At 43.2% G+C, this 19,571-nt stretch overlaps 1 protein-coding gene across 1 annotated transcript; it reads right to left on the bottom strand.

The window, feature by feature from the left end:
- Positions 1 to 731: 731 nt before the first annotated feature.
- Positions 732 to 3,259, bottom strand: LOC106566700 (cytochrome c oxidase hypoxia associated subunit FA4L2). Its single transcript, XM_014134995.3, has 4 exons — positions 2,963 to 3,259; positions 1,720 to 1,805; positions 1,332 to 1,392; positions 732 to 1,130 (listed from the first exon to the last, which is right to left on the bottom strand). Exons 1-4 carry the CDS (start codon positions 3,002 to 3,004, stop codon positions 1,074 to 1,076), a joined length of 246 nt encoding a protein of 81 aa, XP_013990470.1. The 5' UTR covers positions 3,005 to 3,259; the 3' UTR covers positions 732 to 1,073.
- Positions 3,260 to 19,571: the final 16,312 nt, after the last annotated feature.

The following is a 19,571-nucleotide window of genomic DNA, read 5'->3' as shown; positions in this document are numbered from 1 at the left end:
GTGTGTCCCTTCTCTCTATGTTTGTGCCAGAGGATTGTGCTTCCACAGTAACAGGCCACAGTCCAGCTGTCATAAAGGTCAGAGAAACTTTCAACTCTGCTGACAGAAAAACAAACATCTGCTCCTCCTGCACTCAGCTCCATCTCTCCGCCAGTTTCTCACGACCTGACAACTCTGACGCACTCTCCTCTGTTTGGTTGTGTGTGTTTGTTTACTTTGTGCATTTCCCCCCCCCTGTTTTGTGGCTTTTACCCGTCCTATGGGAACTAATTTGTTCCCTTGTGTTCTTTGCTACAAGGGTCATCAGCCTGCCTATTTTGTGGTTTTCCATCCATTCCAGTTAAACAGATCAAAGTGTTTTATTTGTGGAAATGAACCCGTTGTATGTATGCCTCTGGATGGTCTGAGTGAGGGTGATGGAAAGAGTGCCTGCGTGTGGAACAGTACAAGTGGGTACGTGTTGCTCTGTACGCTGTCATATGTCAAGGTGATGAAGGGTGTCTGTTTTTTGGCTAGCGGTGTCTGTTGCTGTGGAGATGAAAGGCACTGCACTCTCTAATCTCACAGCTGGATATGTGTACAGTACAGTGCTCCGTTGTATGTGAGAAGAAAAAAACAAGAAAGAAACGCCATATACCCAAAACAAGCAGCTGACACTGTTACTGACTGATGGCCTATGTTCAGCTGGAGTTGTGTTTTCAGCTTATCTCCCATTATGAATGTACACATGATTAGAAATTCACTCTCTAAAATCTAGAGACATTTTATTTGGACAACATTTCCATTCAGAAATGTAGCTTAATTTTCCTTTCATTTTGTGAAGAAATCTATGCACACTCTTGCCTGTTATCATAACGCACACATTCATTGTTAGATTTAGTGACGGCCAAACTAACAATGAAGTCTTTATGATAAAACAAAGAGACGAATTGATAGATTTCATCATCAACATTATGGATCAATCTCCAAATATTTGTATAGAGGCATTGAGAGACAAATTCTTCTCAGATTTGAATTCTTCAGTGACGTTCTTCGGGCTGGACCTGGTGCCGTTAGGAGAGGAAGGAAGATACTCAGAATTGAGGTCCCTCCTTCTTCAGGTTCTTGTAGTCAGTATCGATGGCCACAAACTGGGAAAGAAGACAATATGGCAGGATGTATGTAATGGTCTTGGCTACTTATATTGATACAAAATATATGATTGACTTAACTGATACTATTGATAGGCTACATTACTATTACATTGTTGTCAAACAAAAATCGATGCAGTAAACCATACACTTCGTGGAGCTAAAGTGTGTTTATTGCTGACAGTGTTGGCAGTACTGTACCTTGTACTGGTAGGTAGGGTCAAGCTGATTCCAGGGCTCAGGGTTGTTCTTCTTGTTCCAGCTGTATAGTGACACAGCAGTCAAAGCAGGCCGAAGTAGGACAAACACAAATGGGATCAGAGGGAACTGTGTTAGTCTGCCTGCGATCAACTATTCATGGGCCAGGCCTAGTTTCCAAAAACTCGCAGCAGCATAGCCCTTTAGTAGTGGTATGGGAATTGATGCCCCAGAATGGCACAAGAGGTGGGATTACCTCTTGTGCCTTATGATGTTAAAGGGAATTGGCATCCACTACTATATGTTTTAATTGGATAGTATTAAGAAATTGATTAAACAATATTAATTTAAAAATAAAATGGACAATAAGGGTAATGGTAAAGAGTCTTACGTGACATGGGGCCCCTTTGCAAGACGGACCAAATACAAGGAGGCTCCTCCCATTCCCAACAAGATGAAGAAGAACTGGGGGATGAGCTATGAGAGGGTAAGAAGAAAGAGGGAGATAGCATGACCATTGCATTCACTCTGAGGCATAGACATTTGAGCATTTCTACATAACCTTTGTCAATACAGTATTCCAGTAACCAATGACCAGGTGATCAAGCTGATTACACAGGGAGGGATCCATTATAGACCTTGCTCTGTCATTCTTTAGATCACATGACAGATGATGATCCTGTTGTGTGTGTGTGTGTGCGTGCGTGCGTGCATGAATACGTTCATGCCTGTGTGTGTACTTTTCAGAGAGACTCCTCGTGGAACTTCCTCTTTCATACTATATACCAGTGTTTCCCAACTCCGGTCCTGGAGTACTCAAAACAGCACACGTTTTTGTTGTAGCCCCGGACAAACTCCCCTGATTCAACTCATCCAGGTTGAATCAGGTGAGTTTGCCCAGTTTCAAACTTTGATCACTTAGTTGTACTATTCCATTAACACGTCTGTTGCTCTCTCAAAAAGTTGGTATAGCTAAGCCTATGTGAATGTAGTCAAATAAATTCAGACCGAGTTAGTAAGTAGTTTACTCAGACGTGACTCTTGGTAGGGAACGCTGTGGAGCTGTCCAAGTGCTGATCCTACTACACAGGGCTGTTAGGCTAACTGGCATCCCTGGGGTTGTCAAGTTTGTTTCGTAGCTCCCATTTAGATGAAAGTCAAGGATTTACATCAGGTTATCTGCTGTTGAGGACATCTGAGCTAATGTATGAGATGGTAATGGCTTTCTAACTACTTCGGTCATATTGCCAATCATCTTTTAAAAAAACACTGTCATTAAACAGAAAGATGAATATTCTGTTTTCTGTGCCCCTCCTCTTTTAACAAACCATTCACCAACAACTTCAACACAAGACAAAAACACAATTTCAACCCCCCCCCCAAAAAAAAATGATGTGTCAAAATTAATTCGTGAAGCCTGTTCAGGGTTGGAACTTTTGTTTCATTTCAATTACCCTGATGACACAGACTATAGGAAACAATGTATGTTTTACTTTGATCATTTCTTGATTCCATTGAGCAACAACTGGTAGCATATTACACACCGACAACAGAAATTATGAAACTTTCATGAAATATTATAGACTACTAAACCACTTGAGGTAATAATCCATAGAACAAAAATAAGTACTTACCCCTGGATGCTTCTTTACGTGTTCCATCGCCATTCTAATCATATTTGCTTACAGTTTCTCAACTTTTTTATTATTATATTATATTAATTTCAAGATTATTATATTAATTTTAACAACAGTAATTTGAATTGTATTTAGTTTTTGCGGACGCGTTATGCAGACACCCAAAAGCTTGTTTGAGACTATCCGAGATTAGCTGTGAATCCCAAACCAGCCCCTCGCCACTAACAACCACTGAGTTTCTAAATTAACGCTACGAACTCGCTCCGAGGTCCGTTGTCACGTGTTGCTAACGTAACTGGGAGAGTGACTTCCAGAGAGTGGCGAGGAGAGCAATAAATCCATTAACTTCGGGACACACTCGTGACTTGAATGATGCAATTCCTATTCTACAGTCAAATAATAAAATGTTAAAATTGTTATTTTACAAGATATATACACTCTAAAAAGAAAAGGTCACTGGAGTATCCTTTTTTTAACCTTTATTTACTAGGCAAGTCAGTTAAGAACAAATTCTTATTTACAATGACGGCCTACCCGGGCCAACTCCCAATCACGGCCGGATGTGATACAGCCTGGATTCGAACCAGGGACTGTAGTGACGCCTTTTGCACCAAAATGCTGCCCCTTAGACCGCTGCGCCACTCAGGAGCTCAAATTTATCAAATTGAAACTGTGGGGGAACCCCTATAAGTTCTTCAAAGAACTAATTTTAATGGATCCTCGAAGAACCCTATGAATAACTTTTTGGGGTTCATTTTTGAGCTACCCCCCCTCCCCCTTTATTATTATTAATAATACACATAACAATAAGAACAATAACACAATATTTTAGTTGTCAGTGTTTATTATGATTTTAGTGGCAAAGCAGAATAAAAAAATCGAAATATGATGTCAACTCCCAGCAGAGCCCCAAGTCCAATGGGTATATCCTCTGGCCTTGTCACGCCCTGACCTTAGAGACATTTATTTTCCTCTAGTTTGGTTAGGTCAGGGTGTGATGTGGGGTGGGCAATATAGTTTTTCTATTTCTTTGTTTTGGCTGAGTGTGGTTTCCAATCAGAGGCAGCTGTCCATCGTTGTCTCTGATTGGGAACCATACTTAGGCAGCCCTTTTTCCCTCCTTGAGTTGTGGGATCTTGTTTTTGTGTTGTGCCTGTGAGCACACCATTACTTCACTTTTCGGTTGCGTCTGTATTTGTTTTGGTGAGTTTCATTTATTAAAACATGTGGAACCCTACGCATGCTGCACCTTGGTCTACTCCTTTTGACGATCGTGACAGGCCTGTTGATGTTAATGTGTTGCTGTTCTCCGTATCCATAGACAGAATGATTTTGCAGTGCATGGTGATCGAACAGGTTTCCTGTTATATTCATCAGAGGTGTAGGGAATCCAAAAAATAGTAATTATACAGATGATTAACAAAACATGCACACAACAGTAATCATACCTTGGTTTTTGTGGTAAATGTGAATATAAAAAACTGTTTTGAGAATGGTTTCCATTCACATACCTTGTCCAGAATGTAAAGGCCTATGGGATATTCATTGAAGAGGTAAGGGAGGAGGATGGTATATGTGATCTGCATAACGTACCAATACCAATTGACATACCTTTGTATGCCTCCTCCTCTGTATACCTGCAGACACAGACCCAAAAATGAGTAGTTCAGTCATCTGCACCCAATATAGCCTACATATTCCCACTTCTTTGTTGATTTGTTATGCATTAAATTGTCAATTTTCTGTTTTAGAAAGATTTGCACAAATATAAAAAGATAGATGCTATCATCAAACAATATCAATTTCGATCATACAAGGGACAAACCTTACCTTAACTCAAGGAGATCTATACATTTTTCAGTTATGTTAGTGCACCTACTGTCCTTTCAAATGCGAATGTTTTAGTTGGGCAGTTAGGTTCCTGCAAGAACCCCCGCCAACTAAAGAGGTTCCTCGATGAACCCCACCTCCTATGGGGTTCTTGGAAGAACCTTTTGGCGGCAATTTTTGGTGCCAAGAACTCTAAGGTTCTCCAAAGAACTTTGAGGATCTTAGAAGAACCCTTATTGCACCCCTAATTTTTAGAGTGTATCCTCAGTAAAAGTAGAAATGTTTATTTGGGAGGTATTTCATTAATTACATGTGTCAAGCATTGAAACATACAAACAAATATACTTGCCATACAATTAGGCATTTGCAGTGTCTTTTTTTGGATTATCATACTCATTTCAAGATTATTATATTTTGACAAAAGTCATTTGAATTTTATTTTGTTTTTGCGTACGTGTTGCGTACGTTGCGTTATGCCGACTTGTTTGTTTGAGCGTGTTTGAGCAGAGGTGATGGTAACCAGGTAAAACTCCGGAACCTAGTTGTAGCAAGGACCTTAAGGGTCGCCCTTACTGGGGCAAGTAAACTGAGCCGTCGGGCAAGTTAATCCCACTCTAATGTTGCCCAAGGAGATTGTTTTTCTGAAAACAACAAAACTGTAAGGAATTTCAGTATAGCCTAGCTAGTAGCTACACCTGGGAATTGCCAATGCAGTCAAAAAAAATTAACTGCTACACAGGAAGCTAACTTGGTCAGGGCGAGCATAGTGAGAGCCACTTTATCCTATTGCTTCCAGCCATTACACAGGCACAGCGATAACTCCTATTAGACAATATAACTAACATGGCTGAGTTTGCTTAGCGATAGTTTGCATCATGGTGACCTATATATGCTACATCTGTAATAAAAAACTTACATGTGCATTAGAACAATCTAGCAACCTATGTCATCACTATTTGTTAATTTGATGAATTCCAGTCGTTAATTTTGGATTAAAAAAGGCATAGGTAGCCTAGTCAACAGAAGTTTGAATATAAACAAAATGTAATCATTCACATTTTCTCTTAACATAAATAAATTGGCTTAGGCTATCTATGTCACGCTCTGACCATAGAGAGCCCTCGGGGTTCTCTATGATGTTTTAGGTCAGGGCGTGACTAGGGGGATTTCTAGTGAGTTTATTTCTATGTTGGTGTATGTGTATGGTTCCCAATTAGAGGCAGCTGATAATCGTTACCTCTAATTGAGGATCATACTTAGTGTGTTCCTTTCCCACCTGCGATGTGGGATATTGTTTTGTGTGAGTGCCTTTGTGCGCTACGTTTTGCACGATCGTTATGTCGTTGTTTTTTTAAAAGTTTCACGAGCAATAAAATGTGGAACTCTACACACGCTGCGCCTTGGTCCAGTTATTTAAACGACATTACCTTACCGTTTCTTTTCCCTTGACCAGATGGGACAGGGCGCATAGTAGGCTACAGTTGATCAGACTGATAGCCTACAGCATACCCTATAACACAATATATAAACATATCTTACAAAACAGTATACCAAATAACACTACACAACCTTTATACACAGGGGTATTGTCACGTCCTGACCAGCAGGTGGAGTAGGTGTACAAGTGTTGGTCAGGGCGTGGCAGAAGAAGTTGGGTTTTCTTTGTTCTGTCTAGGTTGGGTGTTTCTATATAGAGGTAATTGGGGTGGACTTCCAATTGAAGGCAGCTGTGTGGTGTTGCCTTTGATTGGAAGTCCTATATTAGTTGGGTGTGTTTGTCTGTGTGTTTGTGGGGAATTGTTGTGAGCACTGCTTTTTTAGTTTTTTATTTAGCATGCTACACTGTCATATCGTGAGTACTGGTCATTGTTTTGTGTATTGGTTTTCAGTGGATGCTTTACTCCTTTTTTTAAAATTAAAATATGAGCATCCATATTCCCGCTGCGCCTTGGTCCTCCTTTCAACAGCACGATGGATTATGTGACAGGTATTTATACATTTAGGCCTCAACAAAAAATACCAAAGGCTTCAAAGGCATTTAGAGTTTGTTTTGCTGATACAGTATGTCAGATCGCTAATGTTTATATGTACTGTAGGCTGCTACAACATTTCTGTAAAGAGTTTTTGCGTGTGTCGGAAGTGAGTTTTTTCCACTTGCTAAAATAACGCTAGAGGAAAGTGGAGAGCCCAGTCTGTTTTCTATAGACGTGCGCATAGCCACAGGAAATAAGGGTGCTGAGGGTGCTGCAGCACCCACTGAAAATTCTGAATTTCAAAAATATATTAATACATTCTAATTTTATTAATTAATGGACTGATATAGACATCTGTAGTGAAGGCAAAAACATTATTCACATCTCTGCTTTGGCAAAAAAGGTACTTGTATAATTAAGAACCATATCTTGCAGGATTCAATAGGAATTGTAAGAGTTGTTGTCCTGTCACTTTCTCTGTGATTGTCATTCGAATAACATCCAGAAAGAACAAAACCCTGTCCTGAAACATTTACATCAAAAGGTGCAAAGTTATGGGCAAAGACAAACATCCACATCAAACTAAAAACTGTTCTTAATCAAATAACATGGAAAACAACCACTTTTCGTACAGTATTAATTTACCATCCTTACAAACGACTTAATGTAAGTATACATTACTGTATTGTAGCCTAAAGGCTTGTCAGTTAGGGTTGTACCTGTAGACTTTCCATCACCACGAAGAAAAACTATGCACAATACAGTAATTGACTACATTGAAATATCAAGTGGTATGTGATGTGATGATGTGGCTCAGTTCTTGCAACTCTAGGCAGTTCTTGCAACTCTAGGGTTGTGAGTTCGATTCCCACAGGGGAGCAGTATGAAATTGTTTGAACATTTATGCACTCACTACTGTAAGTTGCTCTGGATAAAAGCATCTACTAAAAAGTAAAAGGCATGAATAGACCATTTCAGTTTAGAAATACATTTCATTTGCAAAGTACACTGCACAAAAAAATAAAGGGAACACTTAAACACATCCTAGATCTGAATGAAAGAAATAATCTTATTAAATACTTTTTTCTTTACATAGTTGAATGTGCTGACAACAAAATCACACAAAAATAATCAATGGAAATCCAATTTATCAACCCATGGAGGTCTGGATTTGGAGTCACACTCAAAATTAAAGTGGAAAACCACACTACAGGCTGGCCAACTTTGTAATGTCCTTAAAACAAGTCAAAATGAGGCTCAGTAGTGTGTGTGGCCTCCACGTGCCTGTATGACCTCCCTACAATGCCTGGGCATGCTCCTGATGAGGTGGCGGATGGTCTCCTGAGGGATCTCCTCCCAGACCTGGACTAAAGCATCTGCCAACTCCTGGACAGTCTGTGGTGCAACGTGGCGTTGGTGGATGGAGCGAGACATGATGTCCCAGATGTGCTCAATTGGATTCAGGTCTGGGGAACGGGCGGGCCAGGCCATAGCATCAATGCCTTTCTCTTGCAGGAACTGCTGACACACTCAAGCCACATGAGGTCTAGCATTGTCTTGCATTAGGAGGAACCCAGGGCCAACCGCACCAGCATATGGTCTCACAAGGGGTCTGAGGATCTCATCTCGGTACCTAATGGCAGTCAGGCTACCTCTAGCGAGCACATGGAGGGCTGTGCGGCCCCCCAAAGAAATGCCACCCCACACCATGACTGACCCACCGCCAAACCGGTCATGCTGGAGGATGTTGCAGGCAGCAGAATGTTCTCCACGGCGTCTTCAGACTCTGTCACGTCTGTCACGTGCTCAGTGTGAACCTGTTTTCATCTGTGAAGAGCACAGGGCGCCAGTGGCGAATTTGCCAATCTTGGTGTTCTCTGGGAAATGCCAAACGTCCTGCACGGTGTTGGGCTGTAAGCACAACCCCCACCTGTGGACGTCGGGCCCTCATACCACCCTCATGGAGTCTCTTTCTGACCGTTTGAGCAGACACATGCACATTTGTGGCCTTCTGGAGGTCATTTTGCAGGGCTCTGGCAGTGCTTCTCCTGCTCCTCCTTCCACAAAGGCGGAGGTAGCGGCCCTGCTGCTGTGTTGTTGCCCTCCTACGGCCTCCTCCACGTCTCCTGATGTACTGGCCTGTCTCCTGGTAGCGCCTCCATGCTCTGGACACTACGCTGACAGACACAGCAAACCTTCTTGCCACAGCTCGCATTGATGTGCCATCCTGGATGAGCTGCACTACCTGAGCCACTTGTGTGGGTTGTAGACTCTGTCTCATGCTACCACTAGAGTGAAAGCACTGCCAGCATTCAAAAGTGACCAAAACATCAGCCAGGAAGCATAGGAACTGAGAAGTGGTCTGTGGTACCCACCTGCAGAACCACTCCTTTATTGGGGGTGTCTTGCTAATTGCCTATAATTTCCACCTGTTGTCTATTCCATTTGCACAACAGCATGTGAAATGTATTGTCAATCAGTGTTGCTTCCTAAGTGGACAGTTTGATTTCACAGAAGTGTGATTGACTTGGAGTTACATTGTGTTGTTTAAGTATTCCCTTTATTTTTTTGGGCAGTGTATTTCAAGAAACTGGAAAACATACAGTATATCAAGCAAGTATTTTATATTCCACATGTATTATCAGATTAGCTGTTTTGTACAGATACGTATCATACTCAAGTTACAAATGCTGGTGAACAATCAAACAAAAACACATATAGTAATTTTTTTTCACTCACAAAAGTAGTGGTCTTCCTGTCTGGGTTGGCGCCCCCCCTTGGGTTGTGCCGTGGCGGAGATCTTTGTGGGCAATTCTCGGCCTTGTCTCAGGATGGTAAGTTGGTGGTTGAAGATATCCCTCTAGTGGTGTGGGGGCTGTGCTTTGGCAAAGTGGGTGGGGTTATATCCTGCCTGTTTGGCCCTGTCTGGGGGTATCACCGGATGGGGCCACAGTGTCACCTGACCCCTCCTGTCTCAGCCTCCAGTATTTATGCTGCAGTAGTTTATGTGTCGGGGGACTAGGGTCATTCTGTTATATCTGGAGTATTTCTCCTGTCTTATCCGGTGTCTTGTGTGAATTTAAGTATGCTCTCTCTAATTCTCTCTTTCTCTCTTTCTTTCTTTCCCTCTCTCGGAGGACCTGAGCCCTAGGACCATACCTCAGGACTACCTGGCATAATGACTCCTTGCTGTCCCCCGTCCACCTGGCCGTGCTGCTGCTCCAGTTTCAACTGTTCTGCCTGCGGCTATGGAACCCTGACCTGTTCACCGGACGTGCTACATGTCCCAGACCTGCTGTTTTCAACTCTCTAGAGACAGCAGTAGTGGTAGAGATACTCTCAACGATCGGCTATGAAAAGCCAACTGACATTACTCCTGAGGTGCTGACCTGTTGCACCCTCGACAACTACTGTGATTATTATTATTTGACCATGCTGGTCATTTATGAACATTTGAACATTTAAACATCTTGGCCATGTTCTATTATAATCTCCACCCGGCACAGCCAGAAGAGGACTGGCCACCCCTCATAGCCTGGTTCCTCTCCGGGTTTCTTCCTAGGTTTTGGCCTTTCAAGGGAGTTTTTCCTAGCCACCGTGCTTCTACACCTGCATTGCTTGCTGTTTGGGGTTTTAGGCTGGGTTTCTGTACAGCACTTTGCGATATCAGCTGATGTAAGAATGGCTATATAAATACATTTTATTTGATTTCATTTCATTTAGTGCACTGGGCCTTTACTAGTCCTGTATTAGTGGACCCATACAGACATCTTCACCGCAGGCAATGTTTTTCGTTCCTGCATTGCATGGGTCAGCAGTTTATTCACCGGCACACGTTAGCAATTGCTAATAACCCATCGACAATCTCCCGACTATATGTGAAAATCTGAGGCCCGCACCCGACCCTAACCCGCTAATAGCCTATAGTGCTGTAGACTATAGTCAGAGATGGCAGAACGATTTTTTTGGAATAGGTGTAAGATTTTTTTGTTGTTGCCTGATTTAGATGGGTTATGTTTCTCCTTATAATTTCCGATATTTTGGTAGGCTATTTGTTAGTCAATGTGTCTATAATTAGACACATGCAGCTTCTCTTCTGTCATTATATGTTGCCTAGTCTAAGACTAAATAAACTCTTGCTCACCAGAATCATGTCATAAATCGATAGAATTAATGCTTCAATCTAGTTGTCATCTGCTTCTTTCTGGAGCAAAGGGTTCTAGGGATCAGGAAAAAATGCAATAACAAACAAAATGGCCAAATGATGTCAGTTTGACTGGTTGTAAGGAAATAGAAAGCTGTGAAAACGACCCAACATGAAGATGTTTCTGATAAGATTTCAGTTTGGCTTGGATGCATATTTTATGTGGTTGAAATAGGCAACTATCTGCTTTTATGATTCTGATAAAGATAGGACCTCTACAGAAAGTATCTAACTGAGCATTTGCATTCTATCAAGCTGCTGAAAGAAATCGTATTCTCCACTCCTGTCCGCAGGTCAAAATTTAAGCTACATTTGGTGTATAATTGTACTGCAAGAAATGCTTAGTTCTGCAGGAGTTAATATTGCGGCTATGTGAGAGGTTGTAGACATTTACATTTACATTTAAGTCATTTAGCAGACGCTCTTATCCAGAGCGACTTACAAATTGGTGCATTCACCTTATGATATCCAGTGGAACAACCACTTTACAATAGTGCATCTAAATCTTTTAAGGGGGGGGGGGGGGTTAGAAGGATTACTTTATCCTATCCTAGGTATTCCTTAAAGAGGTGGGGTTTCAGGTGTCTCCGGAAGGTGGTGATTGACTCCGCTGTCCTGGCGTCGTGAGGGAGCTTGTTATACCATTGGGGTGCCAGAGCAGCGAACAGTTTTGACTGGGCTGAGCGGGAACTGTGCTTCCTCAGAGGTAGGGGGGCCAGCAGGCCAGAGGTGGATGAACGCAGTGCCATGGTTTGGGTGTAGGGCCTGATCAGAGCCTGAAGGTATGGAGGTGCCGTTCCCTTCACAGCTCCGTAGGCAATCACCATGGTCTTGTAGCGGATGAGAGCATCAACTGGAAGCCAGTGGAGAGAGCGGAGGAGCGGGGTGACGTGAGAGAACTTGGGAAGGTTGAACACCAGACGGGCTGCGGCGTTCTGGATGAGTTGTAGGGGTTTAATGGCACTGGCAGGGAGCCCAGCCAACAGCGAGTTGCAGTAATCCAGACGGGAGATGACAAGTGCCTGGATTAGGACCTGCGCCGCTTCCTGTGTGAGGCAGGGTCGTACTCTGCGAATGTTGTAGAGCATGAACCTACAGGATCGGGTCACCGCCTTGATGTTAGTGGAGAACGACAGGGTGTTGTCCAGGATCACGCCAAGGTTCTTAGCACTCTGGGAGGAGGACACAAGGGAGTTGTCAACCGTGATGGCGAGATCATGGAACGGGCAGTCCTTCCCCGGGAGGAAGAGCAGCTCCGTCTTGCCGAGGTTCAGCTTGAGGTGGTGATCCGTCATCCACACTGATATGTCTGACAGACATGCAGAGATGCGATTCGCCGCCTGGTTATCAGAAGGGGGAAAGGAGAAGATTAATTGTGTGTCGTCTGCATAGCAATGATAGGAGAGACCATGTGAGGATATGACAGAGCCAAGTGACTTGGTGTATAGCGAGAATAGGAGAGGGCCTAGAACAGAGCCCTGGGGGACACCAGTGGTGAGAGCGCATGGTGCGGAGACAGATTCTCGCCACACCAGCTGGTAGGAGCGACCTGTCAGGTAGGACGCAATCCAAGCGTGGGCCGCGCCGGAGATGCCCAACTCGGAGAGGGTGGAGAGGAGGATCTGATGGTTCACAGTATCAAAGGCAGCAGATAGGTCTAGAAGGATGAGAGCAGAGGAGAGAGAGTTAGCTTTAGCAGTGCGGAGAGCCTCCGTGACACAGAGAAGAGCAGTCTCAGTTGAATGCCCAGTCTTGAAACCTGACTGATTAGGATCAAGAAGGTCATTCTGAGAGAGATAGCAGGAGAGCTGGCCAAGGACGGCACGTTCAAGAGTTTTGGAGAGAAAAGAAAGAAGGGATACTGGTCTGTAGTTGTTGACATCGGAGGGATCGAGTGTAGGTTTTTTCAGAAGGGGTGCAACTCTCGCTCTCTTGAAGACGGAAGGGACGTAGCCAGCGGTCAAGGATGAGTTGATGAGCGAGGTGAGGTAGGGGAGAAGGTCTCCGGAAATGGTCTGGAGAAGAGAGGAGGGGATAGGGTCAAGTGGGCAGGTTGTTGGGCGGCCGGCCGTCACAAGACGCGAGATTTCATCTGGAGAGAGAGGGGAGAAAGAGGTCAAAGCACAGGGTAGGGCAGTGTGAGCAGGACCAGCGGTGTCGTTTGACTTAGCAAACGAGGATCGGATATCGTCAACCTTCTTTTCAAAATGGTTGACGAAGTCATCCGCAGAGAGGGAGGAGGGGGGGGGGAGGGGGAGGAGGATTCAGGAGGGAGGAGAAGGTAGCAAAGAGCTTCCTAGGGTTAGAGGCAGATGCTTGCAATTTAGAGTGGTAGAAAGTGGCTTTAGCAGCAGAGACAGAAGAGGAGAATGTAGAGAGGAGGGAGTGAAAGGATGCCAGGTCCGCAGGGAGGCGAGTTTTCCTCCATTTCCGCTCGGCTGCCCGGAGCCCTGTTCTGTGAGCTCGTAGTGAGTCGTCGAGCCACGGAGCAGGAGGGGAGGACCGAGCCGGCCTGGAGGATAGGGGACAGAGAAAATCAAAGGATGCAGAAAGGGAGGAGAGGAGGGTTGAGGAGGCAGAATCAGGAGATAGGTTGGAGAAGGTTTGAGCAGAGGGAAGAGATGATAGGATGGAAGAGGAGAGAGTAGCGGGAGAGAGAGAGCGAAGGTTGGGACGGCGCAATACCATCCGAGTAGGGGCAGAGTGAGAAGTGTTGGATGAGAGCAAGAGGGAAAAGGATACAAGGTAGTGGTCGGAGATTTGGAGGGGAGTTGCAATGAGATTAGTGGAAGAACAGCATCTAGTAAAGATGAGGTCAAGCGTATTGCCTGCCTTGTGAGTAGGGGGGAAGGTGAGAGGGTGAGGTCAAAAGAGGAGAGGAGTGGAAAGAAGGAGGCAGAGAGGAATGAGTCAAAGGTAGACGTGGGGAGGTTAAAGTCACCCAGAACTGTGAGAGGTGAGCCATCTTCAGGAAAGGAACTTATCAAGGCGTCAAGCTCATTGATGAACTCTCCAAGGGAACCTGGAGGGCGATAAATGATAAGGATGTTAAGCTTGAAAGGGCTGGTAACTGTGACAGCATGGAATTCAAATGAGGAGATAGACAGATGGGTCAGGGGAGAAAGAGAGAATGTCCACTTGGGAGAGATGAGGATTCCAGTGCCACCACCCCGCTGGCTCGATGCTCTAGGGGTATGCGAGAACACGTGGGCAGACGAAGAGAGAGCAGTAGGAATAGCAGTGTTATCTGTGGTAATCCATGTTTCCGTCAGCGCCAGGAAGTCTAGGGACTACAGGACTACAGGAAGTCTAGTGTAGACCTACAGTCAGTGTCCAGATATCAGTTTCCATTTAACCCATCTAAACAGAATTTGTATAGCGCCTCACAATCATCACACAGAACATAGCTGACACTGCTATCATTCTCTTTTAGCACTTCACCAAATCTTTCCCAAACATTACTTTTCAGGCCCTCCCTTGTCTTTATTTTCATCTCTACATTTCGCAGTGTTTCTCTTATTTAATTAAACTCCAACATTGTCTTTTTTGCCTCCGTGGATGGATTTTTCGTCAGATGGTGACCACAAGTGCCTTTTTTACGGGGTATGGTCGTAGGTGCCAGGCGCACTGGTTTTAAAAACACTGTGTCAAGAACACACTTAAATCAGTGTATTAAAAAGTTTAGTATTTGGTCCCGTATTCTTAGTCACTACAGACCCTGGTTCGATTTCAGGCTGTATCACAACCACCCGTGATTGGGAGTCCCATATGGCAGTGCACAACTGGCCCAGCGTCTTCCGGGTTAAGGTTTAGTAGGTGTAGGCCTTTGATCTTTCTTCAAACTACAAATCTACCATTCCAGTGTTTTACTTGCTATATTGTATTTACTTTGCCACCATGGACTTTTTTTGCCTTTACCTCCCTTATCTCACCTCATTTGCTCACATTGTACATAGACTTTTTTTTTCTACTGTATTATTGACTGTATGTTTGTTTTACTCCATGTGTAACTCTGTGTTGTTGTATGTTGTCGAACTGCTTTGCTTTATCTTGGCCAGGTCGCAGTTGTAAATGAGAACTTGTTCTCAACTTGCCTACCTGGTTAAATAAAGGTTAAATAAATAAAAAAATAAAAAATTGTAAATAAGAATTTGTTCTTAACTGACTTGCCTAGTTAAATAGAGGACAACTTTATTTTAAAGCTTTATTTTGATTAATACAAAAATGTGTTTATATTTTTTATTATCTAGGCCTACACAGTTCCATAATTTAGTACATAGTTCATAAATGCCAGTTATGACAATAATAGGTCACAGAGGTCCTTACTACTTGTCTCTCTAATCTGCTCCTCTAGGTGGTACAGACAACCACCTCTTTCTGGTTGACCTTCGACTCCAGGGTATAGACGGTGTCGGGCAATTCATAACTTCACTCCTCAATTATTTTCTGTGCAGTAGTTGTGTAGATGAACAATTGACAAATACAATTATCTGTTTGAAAAATAGTTACTCATCCTCTTCCTCTGTCCTAAAAAGGATGGTGGAATAAGCTTTTCACCTCTAATTCTGCAGACTTTGATAGATGCACTAGGGTTCATAATTAGATTTTTTTATTCCAATGTTGCACAATACGATCTTGTCAAGTTATTAGTACAATTGTGATCATATTCCTATTAAAGGGGTTATCAGCAGTTGCAACATCCATTTTTGGACTTATAAATTATTCTTTATATGTACCCATTGATTCTTGAAGACTGCACAGTAGCTTATAATTGCCCCATGAGCCTAATTCAACTGCCGTACCCCATCAGAATCCAAAATATAAGCTTGTTTTACTCCAATGTCTGTAAACAAAGTAAATGTAAACAAACATATATAGCCTCAAAACATGGTTAAATCTATCATTTTGATACAATGGATGGTCAGTCCTTCCATCCAGAGCTTTGTATATGAATTTCACTGAAGTAGAGGCGGGGAGAACACTGTTATTGTTTCTACTGCTGATTGCCCCTTTAACCTATGTCATAATGTAATTGCCCTAAATGGGAGATAATTGTTATAGATTATTGTTATTTCCTCCTTCTCTCTGTGTGATATTGTTATGATATGGGGGGTAGCTAAGTTTAGCATGAGGCACATAGATGGACAACATACTACACTTCCACACCTCATGCCTAGGGGCAGCAGCAACTGGTTTAAGTGATGTGCTCTGCCGGGAAGCATTAATAATTACTCAGGTGTGGGCCATAAGGATGATTGGCAGTCCGGGAGAAAGAGGATGCTAGAAGCCTCTCAGCCAGCCTTTATTTGTTTCTTTGTGTTAGTTAACCTTTTTCGTTGGGCATGCCTTTTTGTAGTTTGGTTTTTGTACATATTTATTTTGCCACCATGAACATTTAAGTCATCTGCTTGGACTGGCCAACCAAGAGAGCGACATCAATGATTGCTGTTGGTAAATCTCTGATCCACCTCTACGCAGACGACACTATTCTGTATACATCTGGCCCTTCTATGGACACTGTGTTAACAAACCTCCAAACACACTTCAATGCCATACAACACTCCTTCCGTGGTCTCCAACTACTTTTAAATGCTAGTAAAACTAAGTGCATACTTTTCAACCGATCGCTGCCCGCACCCGCCCACCCGACTAGCATCACTACTCTGGACGGTTCTGACTTGGAATATGTGGACAATTACAAATACCTAGATGTCTGGTTAGACTGTAAACTCTCCTTCCAGGCTCACATTAAGCATCTCCAATCCAAAATTACATCTAGAATCGGCTTCCTATTTTGCAACAAAGCCTCCTTCACTCATGTTGCCAAACATACCCTCGTAAAACTGACTATCCTACTGATCCTTGACTTTGGTGATGTAATTTAGGGGCGGCAGGTAGCAAAGTGGTTGGAGCATTGGACTAGTAACTGAAAGGTTGCAAGGTTGAATCCCCGAGCTAACAAGGTAAAAAAAAATCTGTCGTTCTACCCCTGAACAAGGCAGTTAACCCACTGTTCCTAGGCCGTCATTGAAAATAAGAAATTGTTCTTAACTGACTTGCCTAGTTAAATAAAGGTAACATTTTATTTTTTTTACAAAACAGCCTCCAACACTCTACTCAGCAAATTGGATGTAGTCTATCACAGTGCCATCCGTTTTGTCACCAAAGCCCCATACACTACCCAACACTGCAACCTGTATGCTCTCGTTGGCTGACCCTCGCTACATATTCGTCGCCAAACCCACTGGCTCCAGGTCATCTATAAGTCTTTGCTAGGTAAAGCCCCGCATTATCTCAGCTCACTGGTCACCATAGCAACACCCACCCGTAGCACACGCTCCAGCAGGTATATTTCACTGGTCATCCCCAAAGCCAACACCTCCTTTGACCGCCTTTCCTTCCAGTTCTCTCCTGCCAATGACTGGAACGAATTGCAAAAATCACTGAAGTGGAGACTTATATCTCCCTCTCTAACTTTAAGCATCAGTTGTCAGAGCATTCTTACCTATCACTGTACCTGTACATAGCCCATCTGTAAATAGCACACCCAACTACCTCATCCCCATATTGTTATTTATTTTTTATTTTTGCTCTTTTGCACCCCAGTATCTCTACTTGCACATCATCATCTGCACATCTATCACTCCAGTGTTAATGCTAAATTGTAATTATTTCAACTCTATGGCCTAGTTATTGCCTTACCTCCCTAATCTTACTACATTTGCACACACTGTACATAGACCTTTTCTATTGTGTTATTGACTGTATGTTTGTTTATCCCATGTGTAACTCTGTGTTGTTTTTGTCGCATTGCTTTGCTTTATCTTGGCCAGGTCGCAGTTGTAAATGAGAAATTGTTCTCAACTGGCCTAGTCAAGATGCAGCTGGCCCTAAATTCAGTAAGTCGCTGTCTCCTGGGTGCATGCATTCAACACCTGGTCGCATATGCTTACTTCTCATATGTATGCACCAAGGTTATTATATTAAGCAAACACTGAAACTAAAATAAAAACAAAAATTGGAAAAACTGTTTAGTAAATTGTTTGGGGTTTTTTTTACATCTGAAAAATGAAAACTATACTGAAACTATATAAAATAAAAAACATAAATTATGTTTAGTTTTCATTTTTTTCTTGTAAACTTCAAATGGGATTTCCAAGCTTTTTCAAGCTTTTTTTTTTAATGGGGTTTTCGAGCTTCTGAATCTGGCAGTTAAGTACTACCAGTAGATGCCGATGTTTCAAATAGGCCTAGCTTGTGTGTCACTATGACTAGCTATCACTAGCTAACAGGAAATAAATCAGGGCGAGCACAGAGCGTAACTGGGCCAAACTAGAGCAGCTTGTGAAGTTACTGAGCCGTTCGCGATACACACCGACCAACTTGCTGACCAGTGACTGGCCCAAGCTAGAGCAGCTTGTAAAGTTGCTGAGCCATTCGCAATTCACACCGACCAACTTCAAACTGACAGCCAGTCCCTGTCTGATGTGGTGCCGTGCCTTTTCAACTTAGAAGCACACTTGCAGTCAACTACTGTTGCAAAACAGTTGGCACAGGTCCTCCTGAAGTCACTGCATGAGCTCTTTGTATGTATACTCTTAGAAAAAAGGAGCTACCTAGCACCTAAAAGAGTTCTTTGGCTATCCCCATAATATAACCCTTTGAAGAACCCTTTATGGTTCCAGGTAGAACCATTTTGGTTCCAGGTATTACCCTTTTGGGTTCCATCTAGAACCCTTTCTACATAGTGTTCTACATGGAACCCAAAATGGTTTTCCCCGGAACCAGAAGGGTTCTACCTGGATCCAAAAAGGATTCTCCTATGGGGACATTTTGGAACCCTTTTTTTATGAGAGTGCATGATGGCAGCAAACTTTGATCCAACCCCTGCAGCAGCTTTCCTGATGGACCCAAGTGTGTCTCTGGCACTTTGCACAGCAGAGCCACGTATAAAGGAAGCAGAGTCTTTTGTACTTAATAAAATCAGAGAGTACAACCGTGGAGCAGCGGGACCCCAGCAAGATGCCAACATGATGAATCCAGCAAGCGTCTTGACCACAGTTCTTCGACCACAGTGCTCCATTGCATCGAAGATTGTGTCTGAGGTCACTGTCCAGCCAGAGGGTCAACCTGGCAGGGCATTAAGTGTCCCGTGTGAGCTGCGGAAATACCTAGAAGAGGTAAAGGGGGTATGTTTAGAGAGTCACCTCTCCAGTACTGGCAGGCAAGGATGGCTGTTTATGTAGCTGTGCCCTGTGGCACTGATCTAGTTTCTGTCCCTGCATCCCAAGCGTTCGTGGACAGAATATTGAGCTTGTCATCAGGCTTGAGAAATCAAATGACCACCTCTCTGGAACGCAGTCTCCTTGAAGATAAACCAAAAAATATTGTTTGGTTGAACAGTAACATACACACAAACACACAAGCTGGCTGGCTGTGAACTGATAGATTTGTGAAGAAGTGTTGTATTGCTTATTTTTAAATCTTTATTTCACCTTTATTTCACCAGGTAGGCCAGTTGAGAACAAGTTCTCATTTACAACTGCGACCTGGCCAAGATAAAGAAAAGCAGTGCGACAAAAAACAACAACACAGAGTT

The sequence above is a fragment of the Salmo salar genome, chromosome 13 (assembly GCF_965601325.2).
Source record: "Salmo salar chromosome 13, fSalSal1, whole genome shotgun sequence".
NCBI classification, from domain to species: domain Eukaryota; kingdom Metazoa; phylum Chordata; class Actinopteri; order Salmoniformes; family Salmonidae; genus Salmo; species Salmo salar.
This window is presented reverse-complemented; position numbering and strand designations above follow the sequence as displayed.